We start from the raw sequence: 25179 nt of genomic DNA on the forward strand, positions 1-25179 counted from the left end.
CGAATGCCGACTTCTAGGAAGCCAGCAAGGTGCTCGTTTCAAACCACTACCATCCAGTCGGTGTTTCACCATGAACGATGTCGTTATTACATCTCAATTACAGAAGCCATCGACGACATGATGCTTCTTTCCGGGGCTAGTCCTGAGCGCCACAATTGGCCAAAAGGCCGGCAGATGCAGCCAATTGCTTTTTCCAGTCCAGTCGGTAAGGGCCGCGTATCATGACGAGTGGCAAGGTTCCAGTACATAGGAAACGCACTTTGTGTTCTCAGCTTCGCCCGCTGGCCGACTTGAGCTTACAATTTGCTTATTTCGTTTGTACAGCAAAGACGGCCCAGAATGGGCCACTTCCGTGTCTTGCCCATAGAGACTTACGATACCGACAGGCCAGGAAAGCCCTGTCCTGCTTCCGCGAGAATCCACAGCAGTCTAGCCCTACACTTGCATCAGTAAGAAAGTGGCATCTGGGGTATTGGGCCGGTGTAGACAAGCTTATGCCCAGATCCGTGGCGTCAAATCAAGAGCGGTACTAGGCGCAAGTTTCATGCAGGCTTTTTCTTATCAACCTTTACTATTCGCGGGCCGTCAGATCATGTTCTGAGCATCAATTGGCGATAGTGTATGTTTTCGTGATGAGCTCCTTATCTATTGACGACCACGTTGTATGATCGAGGCCCGCTTCAATGTCTCACTGCATGCTTTCTGCATATCAGCTGGCAGTCGGGCATTTCAGCTTGCACAAAGACATTCGACCCTGCTGGCCGGCGACATATTTATAAAGTCGCCAAGACCCCCCTCTGCGAACTCAATGGTCCGTCCTCGTAGGCTCACTCGCTATTCCGCATCATATCCACTCCACGTCACCTAACAACGACGGCAACACCATGTACGAAAAGACCCAAAACCAGAGCGCCATGTTGTCCACCAAGGACGACGAGACACCGTCGGAGGGAACAAGAACGCACGTCTCAGAAGTGCCCATGTTTGACCAGAAGACGACCAAGAGGCTCCTGAGAAAGCTAGATTGGCACCTTCTCCCCTTCATGAGTCTGATCTACTTGTGAGTCCATAGTCATGTCACCAAGAGCAATTAAAGGGGGCCCTGTCTACCTCACGCCGGAAGTATACCATAAACTGATCCCAATTTAACCCTGCTTCATCAGGCTCTGTTTCCTCGACCGCACCAACATTGGCAATGCGCGCCTCGACAGCCTGGAACAGGACCTGAATCTGAAGGGTCTGCAGTACAACGACTGCCTCGCTATCCTCTTTCCGTTCTACATCGCCGCCGAAATCCCCTCCAACATGATGATGAAGCGGATACGGCCGTCTGTCTGGCTGACCTTCATCATGGTGGCCTGGTCGGCCTGCATGATCGCCCAGGGGTTCGTCAAGAACTACTCCGGGCTGATGGCGACGCGCGTGTTCCTCGGCGTCTTTGAGGGCGGGTTGTTTCCTGGCGTCAACTACTATGGTGAGTGGAACAACGATGGCAATAGATTGCAATGAGCCACCATGTCGGGCTAACGAGAATTGCAGTAAGCCAGCTACTACCACTGACTCCGATCTGACTCCCTGTTTTCGGAATGGCTTGACCAGTACTGACTTGTCAATTGTGACTCTAGATCACTCAGTGGTATTGCAGTCATGAGTGTGGCTTCCGCATGGCCCTGTTCTTCTCCGCTGCAACGCTAGCTGGTGCTTTTGGTGGCATATTGGCAAGATGCATAGCTGAGATGAGGTAAGGGCGTCTGGTCCATACATCTCGCCCGCGCCTAATTTATTGCTAACGGCGATGCGCAGCGGTGTTGGTGGGCTCTCCGCGTGGTCCTGGATCTTCATCCTGGAAGGTCTCCTCAGTATCTTGGTGTCATTCTCGGCCTACTGGGCCATCCACGACTACCCCTCGACGTAAGCAACCCTATTGCTATGCGATAATGACATTGTTGTTGGCCGTCAGCTGGCATTCCTTCATCTCTCGCTTCTGATAGCTTACACTACACCATGCAGAGCCGGCTTTCTCACCGAGAAAGAGCGCGACGAAGTCGAGCGCCGCCTCGCCGTGGACCACGGCCAACTCTCCAACCACTTCGACGTCAAGTACGTCTGGCAGGCCATCGGCGACTGGAAGATCTACATCTTCATGCTGATCTTCATGGCCGGGTTCGCGCCCATCTACTCGCTTTCGATGTTCATTCCCACCATCATCAAGGGCATGGGCTACTCGGCCAACAATGCGCAGCTCATGAGCGTCCCGCCCTACGTCTTCGCCTGCTTCTTCACCATCGGCGCCAGCTGGTACGCCGACCGCGCCCGCCAGCGAGGCATCTTCCTGCTGGGATTCCAGCTCGTCGCCATCCTGGGCTTCGCGCTGCTCGCGGCGAGCGGGAACGCCACGGTGCAGTACATAGGCACTGTCTTGGCGGCGGTCGGCGTCTACCCCCAGATCCCGCTGGGCTTGGCTTGGAACGGCGCCAACATCGGTGGCAGCCTGAAGCGCGGGACGGGGATCGCGATGCAGGTTATGGGCGGCAACTGCGGTGGCATCATTGCAAGCTACGTCTACCTGACGCGCGACGGTCCCCGTTACGTCACAGGGCACAGCATCTTGATCGGGATTGTAGGGTAAGTGTACACCATCCGTCTTAGTTACATCTTTCAAGTCGTGGGAGACCAACTCAACTAACGTATACAAGCATGGCATTCTTCTTGACCCTCTTCATGACTATCTGGTGTCGTCGTGAGAACGCTAGGCGGGACGCTGTGGCGCAGCAGGTCGGCAGCCATGAGTTGACGGAGGAGCAGAAGATACTAGAGCGTGAATTGGCGGACGGCGCCCCTTGGTTCCGATACACGATCTAGAGTTAGGAATATCAGAGTATAGAACAGGCTACATGGTGTATAATGCCTCTAATACATAGATCTGAATATCCAACCTTTGATGAGATACCATGTCGAAACAGCGGCGGAGTCCCTTAAAAGTCCCTTTGCCTCCTTGATGGAACAGTTAGGCTCTGTGTGGTCTGGGGGGCTAACCAGATTCATATCAGAACCTTAGTCATGGCGTCTCCCAGTCCCCTCTCGGTCAGCCACGCCTCCAGTAGCCTCATATCATTGCGATTAGCGCGTTCGCCCCGCCGCTCGCCCAGGGTGTCGGTGATCTCCTGCATATCGGGGAACGCACGCGCCGCGATTTTTCCCGTCGGCGCCCGGACCGAGTGTCTCCCGGTACCGCTCGCTGACCTTCTTGTGGTGGGCGGGGATGTCGCCCCAGCTCTCCGTCTTGATGAAACGCATGTAGTCGTCGACGGCGCGGGCCGACCCTCCCTCGACGCACAGGATGCCCGGCTTGCCCGCCAGCAGAAATCCCGTGAGCCCGTACCGCGGCGCGTGGGTCACGAGGTCGTCGCGCTTGGCGCGTGTGCTGATGGAGGGGAAGTAGAACCAGACGCGGAGGAGCGTGTTGTTGGTGTGGGCCGGATACGCCGCCTCCTCCTCCTCCTCGGCGGCGGCGGAATGGGCCTGTTGCAGCAGGTGCTGAGATGCGGCGTCTTTGATCTGCTCTATGGTCGTGAACATGTCGTTGCCGCTCTCGTCTTGCGGAATGCCGGCCATGAGCTGTGCCGCTTCGGCTTTGCTCATCCAGGTCGGTTGCTGCAGTCGGAACTTGACAGGCGGTGGTTCGTCCATTCCTGTAACGTCTTGAGAAGTTTCCACGGACAGTGGTATTGATATGTCCAGTTTTAAAGAACTGGCTGTGGCAGGTTCGTCGTTCGTATGAACTTGTAGCATAAGCAACATTGTGATGCTCGGACGGGTCTTGCCAGCGAAAAGCACGCCATCATCACCAGAGCACCAGTCCTTCAGCTCTTCGACATAGGTGCGCACATCATCCTCGACAAACAGCTCTTCCTCTGCAGCATACATGGCCAAGAGCAGGTCAATTTGCCCCAGTTGGATCTCCAGGAGCTCTTTCGGCAAGAGCTTCATAGCCCCATTTGTGGCGTCTCTGGTGCTATCCGTGGCTGGTTCTGCGACAGAAGGGCTGCCGCTAGACTGACTGGGATGGGAGCTTGTTGTCGTATTCTCCGAGCCAATGCCACGGACGATCCCCACTTGCCTACCCCTGAATTCAGTTCACGATTGGATTGAGCAAAGGGAAATGATTTGGGTTGTTGGAATAAGGATATGGAGAAAATTGCGGATAATCACGTGAGTTGCCCCATCCTCCCATCGACAGGACTCTGATTGGACAACCTGTTCTGTAGTCGCCAGGAGTTCATCTAATTGGCTACAAGTAGAAGGATACTGAAGCAGGGATTCATCACCATTAGGGACTAGCAAAAGGGGCATACTACTGTTTCATTGTCAACTTTCATCATCTTTCTCAATGTGATCAAATATGATATCGTTATTGTGTAGCTTTACTTTGCCTCAGGGACCAGTCATCACTTGTAGGTTCGCGGACCAGGGCCCTACCTAACGTCTCTGAGTTGCTCGGCAACTGCAGTTCCCATGCCTTATAGTGCTTGCAAGGCTCGAGAGTCGTGCTGACGTTATGTTTGGCCCCCTTTGTATTCCACTGCGGTGGCCGAATAAACTTGAGGCGCTGCCCGGCTTCGCTTGGCAGGAGTAGCCGGCCGCCGCTACTAAACGAAGAATAACGGTCTAGTCCAACGGATAATCATCTGGTGGCTTTTCTAGATGGGCTGAAAGAATGGTCTGGCCCCGATCGCACACTTCTCAGGAGGGTTACAGTGGCGAGCCTGTGCAAGTGGCGCTGAAGCTTTGATCTGACGAGATCACGATCACGACCCCCTCCTATGTTTAGTCGGACGCCGTTAGGAACTAACATTTGTGCCTTCAACCCTTGGAAAACCTTGCGTCGTAATATGGTGTCTAGAATATGACTGCCAAGGACCATGGTGCTTATACCCCTTTCCAATTAAACTCTACTGATACTATCACACTGTCGCCTGGGGCAGTCGTCGAGCTGCAACCCCGTGCCCCTTACACCTATGCCACATTCGCAACTTGGGGGATTGGTATGGGAACATTGTCATATAATAATCCTGCCGCATCCCAGCATCTAACGACTTTTTCCATTCTCCTTATCACACACAACCATCTACACACTGCAACAGTCTAACAGCTCTTCAGCCCAACCAATAATACACTCTCTTTTAACCAAACCCCAAACCACTCGTTTTACTAATTCCAAGATGCACTTCAACGCCGCCTTGATCGTCCTCCCTGGCCGCCGCCATCGGTGTCACCGCCGGCGAGCTCGAGGACCGCACCTACAAGCTCAAGGAGGGCAAGCCGCCCGTGTGCGCCGAGCTCTGCTTCCAAAAGGCTATCAAGTCGTCCCAGTGCGGCAACCAGAAGCACTACCTCCGCAACCTCAAGAAGAACTACGACTGGGGCTGCCTCTGCAAGTGAGTCACTGACACCTGCCATCGCCTTTCTGAAACTCCGTTTCACCAGAGAACCGACCTCGTGTACTAACTGCATCTTGTTTTCTATCTCAGGGACGAGGGCTTCCACGGTGCAGCTGTGCCTTGCATTCAGAAGAAATGCGGCCAACAGCAGGAGCGGTAAGTTCTCCCATACGAAGGCAGTCTTTGGCATGTCTACCAACATTTCGCTAACTGTGTTTGGTCACCCTCCAACAGTCTGCAAATTGGCGCGTTCATGCAAACCACCTGCGGTTATTCTATCCCAGCGGATCAGCAGCAACAGGGGGGCCAGCAGCAGCAGCAAAAGCAGCCTGAGTACAAGCAGAAGGAGCACGAGAAGAAGTCTGGATACGAGCAGAAGGAGCACGAGAAGAAGCCTGAATACCAACAGAAGCAACCTGAGTACAAGCACCAGCAGCCCGAGTATAAGCAGAAGGAACACGAGAAGAAGCCCGAGCACCAGCAAAAGCAGCCTGAATACCAGCAGAAGCAGCCTGAATACCAGCAGAAGCAGCCTGAATACCAGCAAAAGCAGCCTGAGTACCAACAAAAGAAGCCCGAGTACAAGCCTGAGAACAAGCAGCCAGAGTACCAGCACAAGCAGCCTGAGTACCAGCACAAGCAGCCCGAGTACAAGCCCGAGAACAAGCCAGCATCGTACCAGCAGCCCAAGAAGCAGAACGGCTACTAAGCTGACTCTCAGAGCCGAGACTCTTGCACACAAGGCATACCACCATGTTTCTTTCTTCTATGCTCAGTTTCGGGTGGCTTATCAGATCGGGCTTCGGATGATGATAATGGCAGGATTTTCTCTCAGTGGTGGATTTGTTGACGATTGAAGGGTGTTTCTTGGAACCGCCTCGGCAGAGGATGTTCCAGTATCTAGGATGTCACTCGTTTTGCATGTCTCTTCTCCCCTAGTTACTGTTGCCAGTTTTTAATGTAGTAATTGACAATCATGACTCATGATAACTCACATCACCGGTTGTTCACATCTGCGGCCTGGTTTCTTGCCGTCTTCATCAGAGACAAGTGTGTAGGTCGGAGGTCCGCATCCCCGCCGAGGAATGAACATTACGAACAAGGAAACAGGTTTAGACACACCCCTCATGCCTTCTCAGAGAGTTGGAGCCAAGAGTAACGGGACGTGAGCGGATATATACTGCCGAAGAGGAGGCTATCGTAATCGGAATTAAAGTACCTAAAGGAAACATATACAGGTAGGTACGTCTAGTATGTAGTGGTTCAAGATCAACAATCAACACCGACCAATATCTTCCAGTTCTGAACCAGCTGCTGCTCATTCATTGGACACTGGCCTCCATGTTCTACTGGCGTATAGTTCCGGAATTTGTCGAGATCATAACTGCTTTGTCTAATCTTAGCCTCGCGGATAGGATTGGCTGTTACCCCTGTGGACTCACCCCAAGCCAGGACCCGCAGCAGGAGCTCCAAGACCTTGAATGCAATGAGTACCAGCGCGCTCAGGATGCCGTCACCCGATGCTTTATCAAAGTCCTCACTACGGTCCCAGGTGATGACAGGGTGCGTGTCGTAGTCAGACCACTGGGTCAGTCTACGGGACGTCAAGGCAGCGGCGGCGAGCCCAGAGAGGAGCAGCCCAGATTCCCTATGCCTCCATTGAGCCGTCAAACCCTCCACGAGACTGCACGGCTTTGCCGCCTCGCTTGCCTGGACCTGGCGTGCGATGGCATCCGCGGCAATTGCAGTGCCCCCAGCCTCCTCAGCCAGTCGAGACGCAATTCGAGCACAAGCGCCGTCCCACTCTCCGGAGAGCAGTTCGGCCACCGCGACACGCAACCTCGGCGCTGTGATGTCGGAGAACCGGACAGGATGGGGCCCCAGTCGCAGCCGGCGGCATTGCGCCGCCCAGAAGTTCTGGTCGATGAAGAACGGCAGCACGAGCATGGGCACGCCTGCGCGAGCTCCTGTGGCCGTGTGTCCCGCGCCTCCGTGGTGGATGAAGCCCCGCACGGCGCGCTGCCGCAGCAGCCACGAGTGCGGGAGGTCCTCGACCGCCAGAATGTTTGCCTCCAGAGCTTGGGGGCCCGCGGGGAGACTCCGGGTCCAGGCCCCGGAGACCACGGCTCGCGCGCCCAAGTCCGCGAGCGCCGCGGACAGCATTTGTACGAATTCGGAGGGATTCTCCATGTGCATCGAGCCCATAGACACAGCTACAATGGGGTCCTCTGTAGATAAGAAGTCTAAAAGTGACGCCGACGGGAGGTAATTGTCGTCATGCTCCCGGGCCATCGAGTAGCCTGTAATCGTCGCGTGCTCCCGCCAGTCGTTGGGCTTCGGAACTATAGCATTGGACCATAGGCACAAGTGTTGCGCTTCCGCCCTCATTGGAATTTCCGACGCGATAAAGCACTTGGATCCCAGCGTGTATGCCCCCACCCTGAGTCTGTCTATGAACAGCCCGAATGCCATCAAATTGCTATATTACATTGTTAGATCAGAGCTAGGACCTTATGGCTTTGGCAGGGGTATAGCTCACACAAAATCAAGGATATCATATGTGATTCTGTTGAACCACCGATTGGCCTGATACTTGGGCTTGGTCATGGTTATAGGATGTGGAAAGTCGGCTGTTGGGATATCAGGCTGGATGGAGAGGAGTGTCAGAGGGACCTGGAGAGATTCTGCGGCATGTGTATGGACTAGGATGGGGCGGTGTGTCACGATGATGTCGGTCATAAACGGCCGGCTCTGGAGCTTTTCGCTCAACACTTCCTGGGCATGATCCATAGTAGAGCGCCAGCAGTCCGCCAGCATAGTCTTGTATGCTGAGACAACTGCCGTAAAGTGGCCTTCCAAGTACGCGCGGATCATGCTGCGTCGTTCCAGAAGGGCTTTGCCAATTACCTCGGGCCCTCCCGCAATGGGATAAAACTCGATACCTTGGTCTTGGACAAGGCCTTTGTGGCAAGTGTGAGTCGCCATCCTGACGCGAAGGCCATGCAGGTCCCGAAGACAGACTGCCACTCGGAGAAATGGCTCCACATCCCCACGGCTGCCAGTGACCATCATACTGACACACTGGCGACTAAGCGTGTCCATGATGGGTTTGGGTAACCTGATGAGTGCTCTTTTTCGATGGGCATCAAGGAATTTGCTTAAAGCCATGACCGGAAAGGCGTGATGGTAGAACGGATACCCCAGGTATAACACTTTCGGGAAGCCAGTCCCGGTATAGACATCCGTCCGCCACGACGCCCCATTACCAGACTTTATAGTCTGGTTCCTTACCAGCCATAAGATGCCCCTCTGAATCGACGGCGATGAGGCCGGTTGGTATAGCAGCAGCGACTGGAGCGCCCACGCCGTTTGTGCCGCTGTGCTAGGCCCACGCCCCGCGAGCTCGGGCATGTCATAAGACGCCAGAGTCTCGCCCCAGCCCCCATCGGCGTTCTGGATCGATTGGAACCATGACACAGCCGCCGACACGACTTTATTGATCCTCGGCCTGGGGTCGGTTTTATGGAAGTAGTGCAAGCCTCGGAGGACATTGCTCGTCCCGTAGATGTAGTTGCTGCCCCAGCGCCCCCACCACGCACCCGACTTGTCCTGTTCCTTCTCAAGATAGGCGATACCGCGGGCAGATGAAGCTGCTAGTCTTCTCTAGCTGCCCCCGTAGTTGCTTAAATGATAGTAAGAACCCAAAACACTCGAGGATACGACCAGTGATATCTGCCGAGCTTGGATCGCATAGACTGTCCATGTCGCTGAAGGGAATCTTGTGCAGCCATAGGCTATCGTTGTAGCAGTCAAAAGCTGCCCAGCCCCCGTCATGGTTCTGCATCCCCATGATCCATGTAACGGCATGAGCAATCGTGTCTGACTTGATCAGCCGACAGTCTTGTTTCACCAGAGCCATGACGACGACGGCGGTATCGTCAACATCGGGATACCATTGGTTATGATACTCGAAGCTCCAACCACCGGCTTGCCGACAGGGGCTGTAGACGCGCCAATCGCCTTTGGAGCCCAGGATCTGTCGGCACTTGAGCCAGGCGGCGGCCTGGCAGATACGGCCGTCTGACCGTAACCCAGCATCGCATAGAGAACTTGCCATCAGGGCCGTATCCCACACTGGAGACACGGTAGCTGTGAGCCGCTTCCCTGCTGTATCGTGCACCGCCAGCCGCTCGAGTGCAGCGAAGCCACGTTGAATGACGTCGTGGTCAAGCGGGTAGCCTTCTAGGACCAGAGCCCACAGGCTGCCGTGCATAGGGGGAAAGAATCCTGCCCATTCTCCTTCTTTCTCCTGGTGCTCCAGTAACCAGTCTATGCATTTCCGCAAGGCTACCTTTCTCAAAGGCAAGTTTCGGAGTCCGTCGGCGGCACCTAGAATCCCATCTGCAGCGGTGAAAATGAGCTGAACCCATTCATTCTCCTTGACTAATGTGGATAAGGGCGGAGCGTAAGGAACGTTTTTGTCTGCCGGGTTTACCCATAGCTCGTCCAAAAAGTTGTTATTAGCATCGAGCCCATTCGGGAGAGGATAAAGAGGCCGATGGTGAGCCACGATGAGTATCGGTATGAGGGTACTTCGCGCCCACGACGAAAGAGTGTATATATTAAGTACGGATGATGGTGGCATGAGAATAAGCTCGGCCGGGAGCTGTGGGATTGCGGTCCACGGAAATAGGCCGAAGGTGGCGAGAAAGAAACGTGTAAAGAACCGGACTTTGGCCACACCTCCGTTCCGTACCATCCAGTGTTGTGCTTTAACCATTGCGTCTTCTTCTGGAAGAACCCCGAGGATCTTGAGGGCCAGATATGCCTCGGTTGTGGTTGAGACATTACCAGGCAGCTCGGGAGCTAGTCCCCAAGAGCCATCTTCTTTTTGTTCATGGAGTAGCCAGTGTTTGATAGCATCGCCGTCCAGGTCTAAGCCCATGGCATACTTGAACATGACGTATTCAGAGGTAAAGGTAGCATCGGATGAGACTTCTGCGACCCAGTGGCCATCTGGGCGTTGTTGATCAAACGAATACTGTACTGCTTGTTCTAAGGCATCTTTGGCCAGTGATGGGAGGAGTGAAATGTCATCCATGTTGATGGATAGTTTAGACTGGAAGTGGTTGTGGTTCTTCAGGCAAGGGGAGATGGTGTGTTTGCACTGATATCCAGGGGGAGTCCTGGTGTTGGGGACACCTGATCCTTTTGGACACACAGATATGCAACAAGTCAGCAGAAATACGATGCTCTTGGAGAACTTGGTTTTGAAATATAAGAAACGATGTAGTTCTGTTATCTCCAATAGGATCACGGGAACCAATTCTAGGTCGTCAGCAAGAGTAAGCTATTCCCGACAGTCCCAGGCACCAACCCCCTCCACAATCATATTCCCGTGCTTGCTTGCATGATGACGATGCTCATATCTACTACATATTCGAGACCTCGATTACGGCGCCCTCGAAGGATGAGAACATACGAACGAGACTTGACTCCACTCGACGTAATACAGACAAGATGCTTTCCAAAGAACATCAGCTGCAGTAGTCGCAGCGGCTTGTAGGCTGTGTAAACTCCCAAGGGGCGAATGGAGACATCCTATTCGGTGAGAAAAGCCGATAGCATGCAGCTTACTGCTTACTGCTTACTCATATACTCGAGTGTTGACCGACAGGTATACGGATAGCACATAGCTTGGCCCCACGATAGGCATCACTGAGATGCACCTCCTCTTGGCCGGGTCAGAACCCCCTTAAGGGGAAACCCGGTTATTCACATGGTGCATGAGTATCTGGTTGGTGCATATTGGTTTTAACAACGGTATCGTGAATTGTTGGCCATTAAACCTGGGTCGTGTTTGGTAAATCGTAGCTCTTTATATCTACTCGACACTCATTCCACCACCACCAACAGAAACAAAAACAAAGACCTTCGATTTCAGTCCCAAAACATCATCATGGAACCAACTATGTTAGGAAACTGGGCCTTCTATGCCTCTGCGTGCTTGGTCATCTGGATGATTTCATCTTTTCTCAACTCCCAATTCATCAGCGCCAAGAAGCTGCAGCCCTTCCCAGCAGGAGTTCCAGTGAGCGGGATGCGCAAAGAATGGTTTGCTTTAATCAGAGCGTCCATGCGCCAGTTGACGGCCGGTGTGTCGACCTTGCTTGATGGATACCAAAAGGTAAGTAACTACATGTACCTAGAAATGGCCTCGTTCTTTTTCCCTTTCTAATCACACCACCGGAACAGTACTCACGCTCCGGCGCCTGGTTTCTCCTCTGCGAGACCAGCTTGGAGCAGGAGCTGATGGTCCCCCCGAGCACGTCAAGTGGCTGCTGGAGCAACCGTCCGCCATTATGTCGAGCAAGACGATCCGCGAGGAGCGGCACGCCTCGGGATACTTGCACATGGGGGTCGAGTTCGAGTCGACCGAGTTCTTCCTGGAACGCATCATGCGCGACCGGCTGACCAAGCACCTGGGCCTGGTTCAGGAGCCCATGTACGACGAGATCCGGCACGCGCTCGACGCGGACCTCGGCGCGTACGCCCGGGAGGACGGGAAGCCCGTCAAAGTCTTCCCGGCCCTTCAGAAGGTCATCCTGCGGGCCATCTGCCGCGTCTTCTTCGGGCCAGAGCTAACGCAGGACGACCACTTCATGCTGATGTACCATCGGTACATCCTGGCCATGGGCGTTGGCACCATGGTCATCGGCCAGCTCCCGAAGCTGCTCAAGTCCGTCGTGGTACCTGCGTTCAACCTACCGCTTTATTATTATCGCACGAGAACGCTGAAAATGCTGGTGCCCGTCGTAGAGCGCCGACTGAACCTTTCCGATGGCGAGATGGACCCCTCCGACTTCATCTCCCAATGTGCAAAAGTATCTCATCGAATTTCACCGACCAAGACACCCGCCGACCCTGCTCAGCTGGCTGAATGCATGATGTTGCTGGTAAGCTCTCAATCGAATTTTGGACTGTTCCCGAGGATATTCTATAGAACTAACTTGCCATCTCCTTCACTTTCCAGGGATTCGCTGCCTTGAATTCGCTGGCTGTTCAGGCTTCACATGTCCTGCTTGATATTCTTCACTGCCCACCCGAATTGAAACTTTACCAAACCCTGCGCGAGGAGTCAGAGGCACTTCTCCAAAGCCCCCGATGATTGGAACGCCGCTGAGACCTTCAGCAAGATGCACATAATGGACAGCGCCATCCGCGAGAGCCTGCGAGTCCACCCCATGCTGATCAAGGGACTCTCCAAAGAGGTCATCGCCACCGAAGGAATAGACCTTCCTGGCGGGGCTCACCTTGCCCAGGGCGCATGGCTCGGAGTTCCCACGCTTGGCATACACAGAGACGAGAGATTCTATCCCAACGCGCGTGTGTATGACCCCCTTCCGCTTCGCGAAACTTCGCGAGGCGCAAGCCAAGGCGTCTGGGAATAAAGGGAGCGAAGCGGCAAACGACTTTGATGCGGGAAAACCAAGCACTACGTATCTGGGTTTTGGTTATGGCAGGGGTGCATGGTAAGTTGAGTAGCAAGAGACTTTGTCCTTATTCAGTGACTCCATATTCACGCTGACTGCTGCTTAGTCCTGGTAGATGGTATGCCGTTTTAATGATTAAAACCATGCTGGCGTACCTTATACTCCATTACGACGCTGAGGCGATTGGGACGCAGCCGCCTCTCAAGACAATCGGAGACATGGCTTTACCTCCCATCTCAGCCCAGGTCCGACTCAGAAAGCGAGTTTAGCTCGGTGAGACCATGCTGATATAGGGCTCTTCTTGGCCCCTGTCGTTGAAACTGGTCTCATGGAAGTGATAAAGATAAAAAGTGATAGGCTATAAAATATTGATAGTGGTCATACAAGGCTCGCGGAATACTACCCAGATACGTACATGGATGGAGCGATGCAGCAGGTTTGCCCGAGCCTCTCCTGCGACATTATAGTATCACCAGGAGTGAATTGCGATCCTAGATATAGCAACACGGAGTTGCGCAGGGATAGGTACAATCGGATCGTCCGTACTCATCCGCACCAAAGGATAAACCCAGATAGGAGAACACCATACTAGCCATAAAATGACCCATGCGTACCCAAGAATCTTCAGCAGAGTCGTATTGATTCGGCTTCCGCGTGCCAGTCTGAACTGGGTCACAATGAAGTCTTCGAGCATGATACCAAGCGTCTGCATAGTGAAGAATCGCAAGGCACCTGTCTCATTCCAGGGGATTCCCTGAGCAATATCGAGGAGTACGTGAAAAATTCCAGAGACAGTGAAGGTGAGGAGTGTGAAGACATATCTCCCCACGATGCCCCGCCTCCTGAGGCTCAAGCCGTGGTACGTTGCAGCATACGCTATGCTGCTGCAACCATGTCGCAGGGACTGGTGCCAGAACCGGCTGGAGAAGAATGTCAGCGCTTCTTCACGCAATCGGTCAATGGAAAGGATAGGCCATACCCCAAAAGCGGCGAATGGTGTAGCAGTCCGTGGCTGCACCAAAGATAGGTGGCCATGCTGCGACCTCAAAGCCAAGTGCAACAGCCGCCATGGCCATCGAACCGTGAACAGCTATATGTAAAATGTACTGCACAAGCCAGTATCCCACTACGGCTCCGAATCTCGTGTATATCTCCTCACTTCCGACAGCGTCGAGTCGCGATAGGATGGGAATCCGCCGGGAAGCAAAAGACGTTTGGCTGTCGTTGTTGGGGGGCACAAAGTTCAAAGCCATGAGCAAGAGCCAAGATAGGACGACCTTGGGCGCTAAACTGCGTTGAAACCCGGCCTTTGTTGGGATGAAATTGGGATCATCTCGGGAGAAGGGCGGAATGTTGTTGACGGGCCACTTGGTTGCGGCGAACCGGGCCCCGGCCCCGATTTCCAGGCCAAACCGCAACCTAGAAAGAACACGGCCAGAATTCCCATTGCGTTGCTGTCCAGCAGAGAGCTCATCTTTCCGGGCTGGCACAAGGCCCCCAGCCGACGAGGTTGGGCCCTGGGCTATGTAGCTGAACTTGTGGACCAATACCGTTGCTACGTACAACACGACAGTGAAGATGGTGGCACCGCCTAGCACCCCTCGGGCGGGCGCATATGTGATGGCATCAAGATGGGGTAGCTGGAGGTAAGGTACCAAGAAGAGAATGGGCAGTAACGCAGGACGCCAAAGTGATGTCGCTTTGGTGAAACCGAGAGCAACGATGAGTGTGCCAAACTGCACGCCAAAAGGCTGAGGGCAACTGACGGTGCTGGCATTTTTCTTCAGTCAAGTGAGGATAGTGATCAAACGTGGCAAGAATGAATATTCTTGGCCCTAGCCAGCAGAAGGACTCGTATGGCTTGTCTTTCATCTCGAGGGTGTTCCCGCTATGCGAATCTTCTGCATTGAGTGGCAATGTCATATAAATATGTAAACATCGAGGTTCAGTACCCAAGCTGGGCCATTTCTTAGTGCTTACATACGTCTTACCCCCAGACCCTCCGCCACTGTACGCCCGATGCACTTCGCTCATATCTACTTCCAATTGGCTGCAAGATCCTACATGCCCTCAATAGTTACACGAAGAGGGCAGATAGGATTCCATGGCAGCCATCGCCGATCCCTGATAACGGCCAGGGCACACAGGTAGGACACTTCCAGGCAGGCAATAGAAGAATGGCTTAGAAACTTTGTTCTCGTCTGGTCAAGCAGTTATTCTGACAATAGTAGCATAAAGCGCAATGGCCATGAATACGATTGCAGCCACCGTGGTAGGACTTGTCCTCATTTCATTGTGGTCTCTATGGCCAAGAAAACACCAGGAGTGTGCCTCGGGACTCAGAAGGCCACCGACACTCTCCCCCTCTGGTGTGCCTTTGCTTGGTCATTTGCTCGAGTTCATGAGAGACGGCAGTGAGTTCTTAACAAGAGCAGCGTAAGTGCCCAGCGTCTATTATCTGATATCTTTTTGTTCCATCCTAGTAACATTGATATTCATAGCTGTTATGCGGGGAGAGATGTCCCCGTCAAGATACGTCTCCCGGGCTTCCCGAGCTTCGTCATCTCTGGTCCCGAGTCTGTCCAGGCAATGTTCAGAAACACTCGAGACCTGTCGACGACATCGCGGAGCCTCACCATCATGCAGAATGCATTTGGCTGCCCACCGCATCTAGTTGAGCAGTTCAGGCCGAGACCTTTGGTTGACGGTGTTCAAGATCCGATTGAACAAGCCATTCACCGTGGAGTACAGACGGGGCTTATGGGCCCCCAGCTAGACGTGTTGGCGAACCGATTCCAAGCCGCTTTGTTGGAGAATCTTCACACAGCACAGGTTGGTGGCACCCCTATAGGGGATGATTGGGTACACCTACCCGACCTGTGCAGCTTTGTGCAAGAGAAGGTCGCCGAGTCTGGAATCGGCATGTTCTTTGGACCTTACATGATTTCTCTCAATCCGGGCATCGTCCAAGACTTCTGGAGGTGGGACGGATACGTGCGCCTGATGTTCATGGGCATGCCGCGCTGGCTGATTCCCGAGGCGTACAGGCTGCGGGAGCGTATGGTACAGAACATCAGGCGCTGGCAGAAGCATGCGAGCGACAACTTCCAAGGGCCGGAGCCTGACGGTGATGAATGGGAGCCGTTCTACGGGTCCAAGCTCGTTCGTCACAGGCAGGCCCTTCACAGGGAACGCGGCATCACGGACGAGACAGCACGAGCAGCGGAGAACCTGGCCCTCATGTGGTCGTGAGTACAAGATGAAACAGAGGCTTGAGTTAACTCTTTTCCAGCTGACAGAAATTGGCAGAGTTAACGCGAACGCGGTGCCGGCCGCCATGTGGTATCTCATAGAGGTCCTGCGAGATGCCGACCTGGAAGCCGAGACACTGAGTCGTGTTTCGGCTGCAGCACTGGGGAAGGCAGAAGACTCCACCACAACATTGGATGTGCCGAAATTGTGTTCCGACCCTCTGCTACAATCCATGTACGCCGAGACATTAAGGCTACGTTTTGCTGCTCTCATTGTGAGAGAAGCAGCACATGGCAGCTTCTCTTTCCAGGGGTGGTCGATAGAAAAGAATGAGACGCTCCTCGTGTCCAGCCAAACCGAAGCTATGAACAAGGAGGTTTGGAATGAGGGAAACGGCACCGCAGCGCAGGAGTTGGATCGCTTCTGGGCCAGCCGTTTCCTGGTGGACCCGGCCGATCCTCAGAGCGGACCACTTCGCAACCCACGCGGACCCAACAAGGCCGGTGCTGGTGCTGGTGCCCCCTACTTCTCCATGGACGGCCTGGCCGCTTCGTGGATACCGTACGGAGGCGGCAAGCACCTGTGTCCTGGGCGCCACTTTGCCAAGCGCTGGGTCATTCTGACGGCTGCCGTCTTCCTCACTGTGTTCGAAATCAAGTTGGACAGCAAGGACCATGTAGAATCAGACGCAACCCAGTTTGGATTTGGCACAATGCCAGTAAAGGGGCGTGTCCCGTGCCAGATCCGCCGCCGGCGGTCACCTTGAGAGAACAAATTGCCAAAGCCATGAATCTACCCATATAAGCAGGTATATACTTCTAGTCGAGAGCTGATCCAGAGACGGTCTACCCCATAGGCAATGTAAAGATATATAATTGTGAGCGCATATATACACTCGCTCTGTTCCTAGACCTCGACGCATGCAGAAGCATGTGATGTATGGTACCATGGCAGGACATGATGGAGTAGTCGGGGGCGGAGCGAAGAAAATGGCCGTGTTGAGTACCAGGCTGTGGCTCATACCCCATGTTCATTTCAGTTTTGCTTTATGGCTCTGCCTTGTTTCACTGCTTGGTAGGCCGGGATATTGCTACAAGCTAGCTGGACTTAAAGGCGAGGCCCCTTCAGCCGGATCAATGCCTTTTGTGTGCAATTCATTGCCGGTCGTCCCGTCTGGTGGACAGCCTCTGGGTTGGCAAAGAGGACGACGCCCAGCAGCATCTCGTCCGACATATAGGCCAGGGCCGCCGAAAGGGCGTCGCCGAGCGCGAAAAGCTCGCGGCGTGCGTCGGACGGCAGGTCCCCAAGCGCCAGCGCAGCCAGGCGCCAGGGCGAAGGAAGGAAGAGGACAACGTGTAAGCGTAAAACTCAGGGTCTGGAACGGTAGCTTTTGCTGCCGGTATGGCTTGGGCAAGAAGTAAGCCACCAAAAACGGAGCCACATCCGTCCTATTCGGCCAGTGAGTGGCCTGCCGATATCGATTCAATTCAGCGCATAATCCAGCATCGGCGATATAGGATTCAATGGGAGCGCGTGAGGCCATGGCTGTAAAGGAACTGAAGGCGGTGCCACGCAAGGAAAGCCGCAAGCGAAACCACCAAATCTAGAGTTGTTTTAATTTTCAAAACACAAACAGCGGCTGTCAAAAAGGATAGCGATTGGTCTCGTGCATCTATGATCCATTGGTTGGGGTAGAATCCAATGAAATCAGCATTGATCATGAAAGGGGGGATACAGAATACATTCGATACACCCATCAATAGTAAAACAGCATGCCGTACTTGTCAGGTTTTCGCCCAGAATGATAACTTAGGCGCCATCTGAATCACATTAGACCTATCAGATAAGCACATTCGGTGAGTGCGACAACCATCAGATCAGGTACGGTTAATGAAGGCTTCGATCCCTCTTTCTGGATAGATGCATGAACTTCAGACTCTCACCACTTGCCTTTCGATTAGGCTTCATTGACAGAGACTGTAGGTAGAGTCGCCGTATCCTGCCTGGTAGCAGTCCATTGTCCGGTGAGGGGGTTATACTCGAGCAGATACAATGCCAGCGCCCCTTCTGCATCGTCGTACACGTGGCTCAATTCCAGATTGGGCTCTCCGTAGTGTCCCATGAACTCCAGAACGAGGTTGAGCTGCGTTCCAGTCTCGAGCTCGTCCCGCAGGTTGATGATGAAGGGTTCCGTGCGCACCACACGCCGGTTATTCTCGAGTTTGACGGTCTGTAAAAAGGTGGCGGGCGTGCCGTCGACGTCGACGCCCTCAATTTTCACCGAGGGACGTCCTGTCTCAGAGCCGATCCTAATGATGAGAAGACGACGGACCATGAATGTAGGAATGGGGATTGCAAGCTTCTCCATGACGCGTTCCATCAAGTCATCAGTTTTACCAAAGACCCTGAGGATCGACGACTTGTCAAAGGGCGTCTCTTGGAGGTTGCATATAACTAGCTTCGCAGCTTTGCGCTTTCCAACGGTCTCGGGAATTTCATTAGCCGGTGTGACAGTCAAAGAAGACCCGAGAGCAATGCAGAGATCGGCCTTCTCGGCATGGTCCCTGGCAAGCTGTAGCGATTCCGCAGGTAACGGCTCGCCAAAGTTGATGATGGTATCGATCAGAACACCGTCACACAGGGCACACTTTCGGCCGGTGCGATGATCATGGATGCTCTTTTCGTACGTAGAGACTGCGCGAAAGTCTGAGTCCGATCCAATTAACGGTCTGCATGGCTGTGGGTTTGAAAAGAGCGTGCTGGCGACGGCTCACCCCTTATGTAATCCTTACCACAGTCCCTACAATACTCGCGGTTGCTGTTCCCATGAAGTTCCGAGATTCGATCCTGGTATAACAAGTCAACACCGAGTCGGACGCCAGCCGGGGTTGAGGTGGGGGCCTCACAGGCAGAATACCGCTCTTGCGGTGCAGCCCGTCGCAGTTTTGGCTGACGACATACTTTAATATGCCTCGGTTCTGTAGCTCTACGAGGGCCATGTGGGTTGGCGAAGGAACGGCCTGCAGGGTAGTGGCGGTCTTGGATGTTCGTAGTCGCCCTTGCTTCCTCAACGTCCACACCCCTTCCGGTCCACGGAAGTCGGGAATGCCTGTCTCTTCGGTCAGCGACGTCTTTCCTGCAGTGCTACATTAACGGGACTTGCCCGTAGATGTAGATATGCCGGCGCCCGTGAACACAATCAGGTGTTTGCTCTTGTTGATGTAATTCACAAGAGTCTGGGCTTTCCGTTCCATGATGCCGGATGCATCCTGGCGCTCCTCCGGAGCAATCATGGGAGCAGAATCCGCCATGATGCAGAGCTGAGAGAACAAGAGATTATAATTTGTCGGGAACTGCAATGTGATAAATGTATGTATATATATATATACGCGTGTGTCCTTGGACTCCTGCGACGTACCACGTCGGTTTCGGGGGATTGGTTGGCTGCGGGCTGTCCAATGTCCCATGGTTGCCTAAAATTCCCCAAGATTCACTGTTCACGGCCCTGTCCTCTCCGCACCGATCGTTGCCACCTCCAACCCTTGCGATAGAACACCCTTATAGCTTCAATTTACTTGGCCTGTGCCCTGCTGGCATGAGATTTCTCCTTGAGCAAGTTTCGTTGGCCGGTGAGTGATGATGCCTACCTCCCGGGGCTTTTGGCCGTCGCAGCACCATATTGAGAGCTCAATCGACTAAATATCCACCGCCGTCTTCTATTTGAAGCGATGCCAGATCTGGTGGTATTTGGCGAGAATCTAGTCGGGATTTGGTGGCATTTGGCGAGAATCTAGCCGGGATGTGTGCCAACCTGGGCAGCAGCTTGTCCATGCAAGAGGTGACGGTCCATGTTGACGTTCTTATCACCAAGATCTCGGGGGCTAGTGACTTCAGTGCCACTGTCCCAAGATACGACTAGACTGTCCTGGGTGGCCGGCGAGACATGTAGTCCTTTGGCGAGAGGCTCTCCCGGCTATCGCCCGGGCATGCCGGCGGTACGCCCTTTCGGTCTGCAAGTCAGTCGCCCGCTGCAGCTGTCACATTCTCTTCATATACCGCGGAACCTCATCCATGTAGGAGCTTTTATCTCCTAACTGGATGAAATGATATCGAGATTTTCTAGAGTGATTCATGCGGTATGAGCACAACTGGACTTGAGTACAGAATTTAACTTTGTCCAACACAGGGTTCCAAAACACCAACAACCACCAAGGATGAATCTCGCTCCCACTTGCCAGTGCTTCATGAAGATCTTTAATATAATACGCATGCGTTGGCACGCTCCAGCAATAGTCACAAGAAACATACTTCATGCTAAAGTAGGCGCGTCTATGCATGCAGTTGCTGCAACTACTCACTAGGGTAAGTACGACAAGTACCATTAGCCCGTCGGCGTACTCGCTATATCATCACATACAACGTCGGTCCAGAGCGAGCACCAATCGAGGCTTCGATTGTCATTAGTGTTCACGTCAGACTGCAATTACCTCGTACTTTTGATTTATCACATACCAAAAGAAATTTGACTCCAATCGCTCACCCTGAGGTGTCACAATCCAAGTTAATAGCATCCGAAAGCATCCGAAAACATGCGTTCATGCCAAAGTGATTCATATATAAGACCAAAATGCAATTACAAATCTGGGTTGGCGACTTCCCCGGTCTATCTTCCAGAACTATCTTATCTTGCCTCTACGAACTGCTACTGGTGATTGATAACTACCGCGATGACCTCTGATAGCTCATTCCCGCCTTCCAGCTGCGTCGACTTGCTCGAGGCCAAAACAAGGGATGTCCCGGACAGTATTTACTGCCAGTTGCTCGAGCCGGACTGGCGTGAGAAGGGTCCTCGCGATGTCACCTACGCCCAAGTAGCGCGTGCCGTCGACGCACTGAGCTGGTGGCTGGATGAGCATCTTGGCCCTTCCAAAGACTTCGCCGCGTTCGTCTACCACGGCGAAAGCGACTTCCGATATGCTCTGCTCATCATGGCCGCCCAGAAAACGCAGCGAAAGGTATGCCATTTCAAGTTACTACGCACTTGCTACTTATCCTGACCGTTGGTTGTTAGCTTGTGATACATTTTCCGCCCTGATATACAACTGACTTACAACGCATAATAGGTGGTTATTCCCCAGGTCGGCCGTTTGACGCATGAAGCCCTCCTGAGCATCCTTGACAACACTTGTTGCAATCACTGGATCAGCGGCTCGCCAGTAAGCATGCAAACCGCCGCCACTCTCTCATCAGAGCGGCCGAGCTTGCAATGCGAACAGCTGCCGCCCTTGGATCATTGGCTGGGAGTCGACACCGCCACGACTACTCGGTACCCTTACAGCAAGGCGTGGGAAGAGGCCATGCGCGACCCGTTGTTTGTCATCCACTCGTCCGGAACCACAGGTAAGTAAAAAGAAAGTATGGCAGACCTCAAGTGTGCGTGTCAGATACTAATCGGCTGCTCTTTAACTTCCAGGGCCCCCTAAGCACTTCATATGGACGCTCTCCATGTTCAGTCACTTCAACGCCTGCCGGGACCTACCCGACGGCACCGTGGAGAATTCACACACCCAAAACGCCGCTTGGCGGCACAAGCGGTTTCTATGGGTGCCCCCGCCGACCTGGTTAGGGGGCATTATGGGACACCTCGCGATGCCCCTGTACTACCACACCGTCCCCGTCTTGCCGCCCGCCAACGCGGCGGTCCCACTACCGAGCGAAGCGGTCCTGGAGCTGCTGGATAGTATACCCTCTCTCCAGGGCGCCATGCTGACCCCGACGCATGTCAGAGACGTCTGCCGAGCGCCCGACGGGCTCGCGCGCTTCCAGAAGCTCGGCCAGGTCATGTCAGGCGGCGCCGCCATCGACCCATTAACCGGCGACCAGCTGTGTCAGCAAGGCAGCGGCGTTACGCTTTCCATCCTCTACGGCTCGACCGAGATGGGCGCGATGCTGATGCACCCGTGCGTCAAGACGGCCGACTGGAAGTACTACCACTTTGACGAGCGCATGGGCTACCGCATGGATCCCCGGGGCCGCGGCGCTGGTGAAGACAGCGGCAACAGCAATACCGGGCAGCTTTACGAACTGGTTCTGGATAGGAAGCCCGAGTACGCCCGGTGGCAGCCCATATTCGAGCTATTTCCGAACAAGACGGTGCACCGCTCGGAGGACTTATTCGAAGCCCACCCGACCAAGAAGGGCCTGTGGCTACACCGAGCCCGGGCGGACGACTTGGTCAAGCTCCAGTGGCTGCAGAAGATCAAGGCGGTAGACATTGAGAGCGGGCTCGAGAGGCACCCGCTCGTCGCCACGGCTTTGGTAGGGGGCGAGGGCAGGCCCGTCCCCTTCGTCATCTTGGAACTGGTCAGCAAAGGCGGAGAGGGGAGAGAGGGTGCGAAGACGCTTGAGGAGGAAATTGAAAATATGATCCACGAAGTCAACGAACAGGTAGTGGGCCAGGTCCGGATTCCGCGAGACAAGGTAATTGTCGCGGACTCCGGCCGGCCGTTCAAAAGGCTGGGCAAGGGGACGCTGGATCGGATCGGGGTGCTTGCTGACTACAAGGATGACATCGAGAAGCTTTACAACATTTAAAGGAGCCTGAGAGCAGTTGAACTTGGTGTACTGCCACATCATGTATATTGAAACTGTTGCTTACCAACTCGTAAAATTGCAAATGCTGCACCCCTAAGCAGTACCAACACGAGATTGCCAAGTTTCCTATCGTACAGTGGTCGAGTACATCAGCCCCCAAGACAAATACCGAGGCAAATAACCAATTCATCCATATGTCAATATATCGGTATATGTTTTGTCAGGAATGGCGTCAAATGGATCACCCTCCTTTTCCCCCAAACTAACCACGAAATATTTTGATTGGTTGCCAATGTCATCATATTCTTCTATCAACGACACCCCTCAAGACACCCGTCCCAACAGGTATCATGTCGCCAGCCCTTACCCGTCCCAGTATCACAGCCGTGATGCCCACAAACCACGAGGCTGTCATGCTGGCGACATATAGGCTCTGCCACGATATCAAGCCAAACGGACTGGTTATGCAAAAATTGAAGCATAAGGTTAAGATGCATACGCTGCTGATAACCCAGAGCCCGAACGGCCCGATCCCGACACCGGTACCGACACCGACAGCGGGTATCGCCCCGAGCAGGCTTAAGAGACCCAAGAGAACAGCCATGATTTCCTCTTCATTGGCTGGTTTTCTTTTCCTTGGGCTTTCTCTACTGAAGAGATTCTTCAAGTTGGCGTGATCTCGATAATTATTCCTTGGCCCTCAAAGAAATTCAAACCAACGGACTTGCAGGCTGCCGCGACATAGTACGCAATTTTGTCTTCGAGAGGCTATAAACGTCGAATTCCATGTTTATATGCAATTAGATCTCTATGCTATCTCCGGAAGGGATATTGCGATTTCTTTGATAAAATGGCATAGACCACATAAGCTTTTGGATCTCATATCAAAGTTAACACTCGATCTGGCTCCCTCGAGTCGTAAAGCTAACGAGACGTTCGGCATTGAAGGCTGATTAGCCATGCATTGTGGTTGTATCCAATCTGCATCTGCTGGTATTGCGATGCATTGACATGGGCATAACTCAGGATGAATGGAACGCCTCAGCATGGTCAAGTCAGTCTTTGGTTGGCTGAAACAAAAGGGGCCATGTTTGACGTCAGACCACTTTGTTCGGCAATGCAGCAGTGGTGGCGGTGCACTTGCGGGCACCCCTTGACGCGTACCATCGAACGTTCGTTCCATGCTGGATTCCAGCAACGGCCGGATGAAGCGGGTTGGTTTATCTCAATCAACATCCAAAACAATCAAGTCATTTGCTGGTTTTCAAAGGCTTATTTCTGGTCCTGAATTATTGAAAGATTGAATCTCTCTCGCAAACAGGTAGTGGAATCACCATCACATATTAGCCTCACAAAACGCACGAACAATATGGGTCGCTGGTCGCAGTACGACACAGACGAGGAGCGGCTGCCGGAGGGCATGGTACGGATCGGGTACGACGCCGACGACCAGACCTACACCTTCCGCGACACCAACGACGGCAGCATCTGGGAGAGCGCCCCTGGCAACCAATACGGGCGCCTCACGCGCATCTCGGGGCCTTCTTCGTCCTCGTCGGGTCGCCACCCTAACGAGACCTACAGTGACGGAGACGCTCCACCCCCGCCCTACGATGCCGGCGGCAGCGAACCCAACGACAGCTGGAGCGGCCACCAAAAGGTCTCATGGCGTGCCGACATGATGCCCTTGCTCAACTTCTTCATGATCATCGGTCTCTTCCTGATCGGCGTCTTCTGGTTCTTGCACAAGACCGTGGGCACTGGGAGCGGCAGTGAGGGCGGTAGCGGTAGTGGTGGCGATGTGGTGCTGAAGTGTTCCGCGGACGCCCACACGTACCGCGTCCAACGGGGCGACACGTGCTGGGATATTGCACAGGGCCGGGGTCTGGAGGTTGATGATATCCTAAAAGAGAACAAAGGTCTGGAGTGCAACAACCTGGAGATTGGGGACCTGATCTGTGTACCGACGACTTCCTAAATGTGCTACTGGCTGGCTACTAGCTTGCTATGTGAGGCGAGGCGAGGCGAGGTTTGAGTCCTCCCAAATGCCATTTCGTCCCGACACTCTGAGATGTGGTGGTGATTGGATGGGGCCGTCTGGATGGGAGTATCGGGTAGGCTTATGGAAGTGAAAGCAGTGATCATCAGCCGCAAAAATCACATAGTAAACGCAAAGACAAGCCTACGGCAATCCGCCCTGGGCAACATATCGTCTACCAATCAAGCAATCCAAGAAAGTGTCTAGCTCGTATGCCCTGCTGCCTGTACCCTACTCACTTACTCGTTGCTAACCCATGTAACGAAATCATCACGGCTCCTGATCGTACATGCACGTCTTAAACAGTGTGCTGGATATGTGTGATTTATATATGCTGAAATATGCTGAGGTATAAAATGCA

General features: G+C 53.6%; 12 protein-coding genes across 12 annotated transcripts; 6 read left to right on the forward strand and 6 right to left on the reverse strand.

Annotated features, from left to right (window-relative positions):
• Nucleotides 1–884: 884 nt before the first annotated feature.
• Nucleotides 885–2862, forward strand: PG998_002356 (high-affinity nicotinic acid transporter; the record flags this gene model as incomplete). The annotated part of the gene is made up of 7 exons (XM_066869174.1): nt 885–1060; nt 1164–1474; nt 1532–1538; nt 1646–1741; nt 1804–1911; nt 2011–2625; nt 2697–2862. 7 exons carry the CDS (start codon nt 885–887, stop codon nt 2860–2862), a joined length of 1479 nt encoding a protein of 492 aa, XP_066737589.1.
• A 179-nt stretch (nt 2863–3041) lies between these two features.
• PG998_002357 (uncharacterized protein) lies at nt 3042–3990 on the reverse strand (the record flags this gene model as incomplete). The annotated part of the gene is given in 2 exon segments (XM_066869175.1): nt 3042–3164; nt 3181–3990. 2 exon segments carry the CDS (start codon nt 3988–3990, stop codon nt 3042–3044), a joined length of 933 nt encoding a protein of 310 aa, XP_066737590.1.
• A 1232-nt stretch (nt 3991–5222) lies between these two features.
• PG998_002358 (uncharacterized protein) lies at nt 5223–6150 on the forward strand (the record flags this gene model as incomplete). The annotated part of the gene is made up of 4 exons (XM_066869176.1): nt 5223–5246; nt 5308–5438; nt 5532–5597; nt 5676–6150. The coding sequence occupies 4 exons, from the start codon at nt 5223–5225 to the stop codon at nt 6148–6150; spliced, it is 696 nt and encodes a 231-aa protein (XP_066737591.1).
• A 560-nt stretch (nt 6151–6710) lies between these two features.
• Nucleotides 6711–7733, reverse strand: PG998_002359 (glycosyltransferase family 1 protein; the record flags this gene model as incomplete). The annotated part of the gene is made up of 1 exon (XM_066869177.1): nt 6711–7733. The coding sequence occupies one exon, from the start codon at nt 7731–7733 to the stop codon at nt 6711–6713; it is 1023 nt and encodes a 340-aa protein (XP_066737592.1).
• A 243-nt stretch (nt 7734–7976) lies between these two features.
• Nucleotides 7977–10542, reverse strand: PG998_002360 (squalene-hopene-cyclase; the record flags this gene model as incomplete). Its single annotated transcript, XM_066869178.1, has 2 exons — nt 7977–9099; nt 9143–10542. The coding sequence occupies 2 exons, from the start codon at nt 10540–10542 to the stop codon at nt 7977–7979; spliced, it is 2523 nt and encodes an 840-aa protein (XP_066737593.1).
• Nucleotides 10543–11400: 858 nt separating this feature from the next.
• PG998_002361 (uncharacterized protein) lies at nt 11401–12892 on the forward strand (the record flags this gene model as incomplete). Its single annotated transcript, XM_066869179.1, has 3 exons — nt 11401–11632; nt 11697–12397; nt 12584–12892. The coding sequence occupies 3 exons, from the start codon at nt 11401–11403 to the stop codon at nt 12890–12892; spliced, it is 1242 nt and encodes a 413-aa protein (XP_066737594.1).
• Nucleotides 12893–13890: 998 nt separating this feature from the next.
• PG998_002362 (uncharacterized protein) lies at nt 13891–15040 on the reverse strand (the record flags this gene model as incomplete). The annotated part of the gene is made up of 3 exons (XM_066869180.1): nt 13891–14715; nt 14926–14942; nt 15016–15040. The coding sequence occupies 3 exons, from the start codon at nt 15038–15040 to the stop codon at nt 13891–13893; spliced, it is 867 nt and encodes a 288-aa protein (XP_066737595.1).
• Nucleotides 15041–15176: 136 nt separating this feature from the next.
• Nucleotides 15177–16952, forward strand: PG998_002363 (uncharacterized protein; the record flags this gene model as incomplete). Its single annotated transcript, XM_066869181.1, has 3 exons — nt 15177–15370; nt 15436–16182; nt 16244–16952. The coding sequence occupies 3 exons, from the start codon at nt 15177–15179 to the stop codon at nt 16950–16952; spliced, it is 1650 nt and encodes a 549-aa protein (XP_066737596.1).
• Nucleotides 16953–17276: 324 nt separating this feature from the next.
• PG998_002364 (uncharacterized protein) lies at nt 17277–17729 on the reverse strand (the record flags this gene model as incomplete). Its single annotated transcript, XM_066869182.1, has 1 exon — nt 17277–17729. One exon carries the CDS (start codon nt 17727–17729, stop codon nt 17277–17279), a length of 453 nt encoding a protein of 150 aa, XP_066737597.1.
• A 414-nt stretch (nt 17730–18143) lies between these two features.
• PG998_002365 (uncharacterized protein) lies at nt 18144–19497 on the reverse strand (the record flags this gene model as incomplete). Its single annotated transcript, XM_066869183.1, has 4 exons — nt 18144–18892; nt 18979–19033; nt 19093–19295; nt 19350–19497. 4 exons carry the CDS (start codon nt 19495–19497, stop codon nt 18144–18146), a joined length of 1155 nt encoding a protein of 384 aa, XP_066737598.1.
• Nucleotides 19498–20913: 1416 nt separating this feature from the next.
• On the forward strand, nt 20914–22780 carry PG998_002366 (nrps-like enzyme protein; the record flags this gene model as incomplete). Its single annotated transcript, XM_066869184.1, has 3 exons — nt 20914–21201; nt 21310–21586; nt 21660–22780. The coding sequence occupies 3 exons, from the start codon at nt 20914–20916 to the stop codon at nt 22778–22780; spliced, it is 1686 nt and encodes a 561-aa protein (XP_066737599.1).
• A 1369-nt stretch (nt 22781–24149) lies between these two features.
• On the forward strand, nt 24150–24758 carry PG998_002367 (peptidoglycan-binding LysM domain-containingprotein; the record flags this gene model as incomplete). Its single annotated transcript, XM_066869185.1, has 1 exon — nt 24150–24758. The coding sequence occupies one exon, from the start codon at nt 24150–24152 to the stop codon at nt 24756–24758; it is 609 nt and encodes a 202-aa protein (XP_066737600.1).
• Between the last annotated feature and the right edge of the window lie 421 nt (nt 24759–25179).

The sequence above is a fragment of the Apiospora kogelbergensis genome (assembly GCF_038363985.1).
Source record: "Apiospora kogelbergensis strain CBS 113332 chromosome Unknown utg000001l_segment0_segment0, whole genome shotgun sequence".
Taxonomy (NCBI): Eukaryota; Fungi; Ascomycota; class Sordariomycetes; order Amphisphaeriales; family Apiosporaceae; genus Apiospora; species Apiospora kogelbergensis.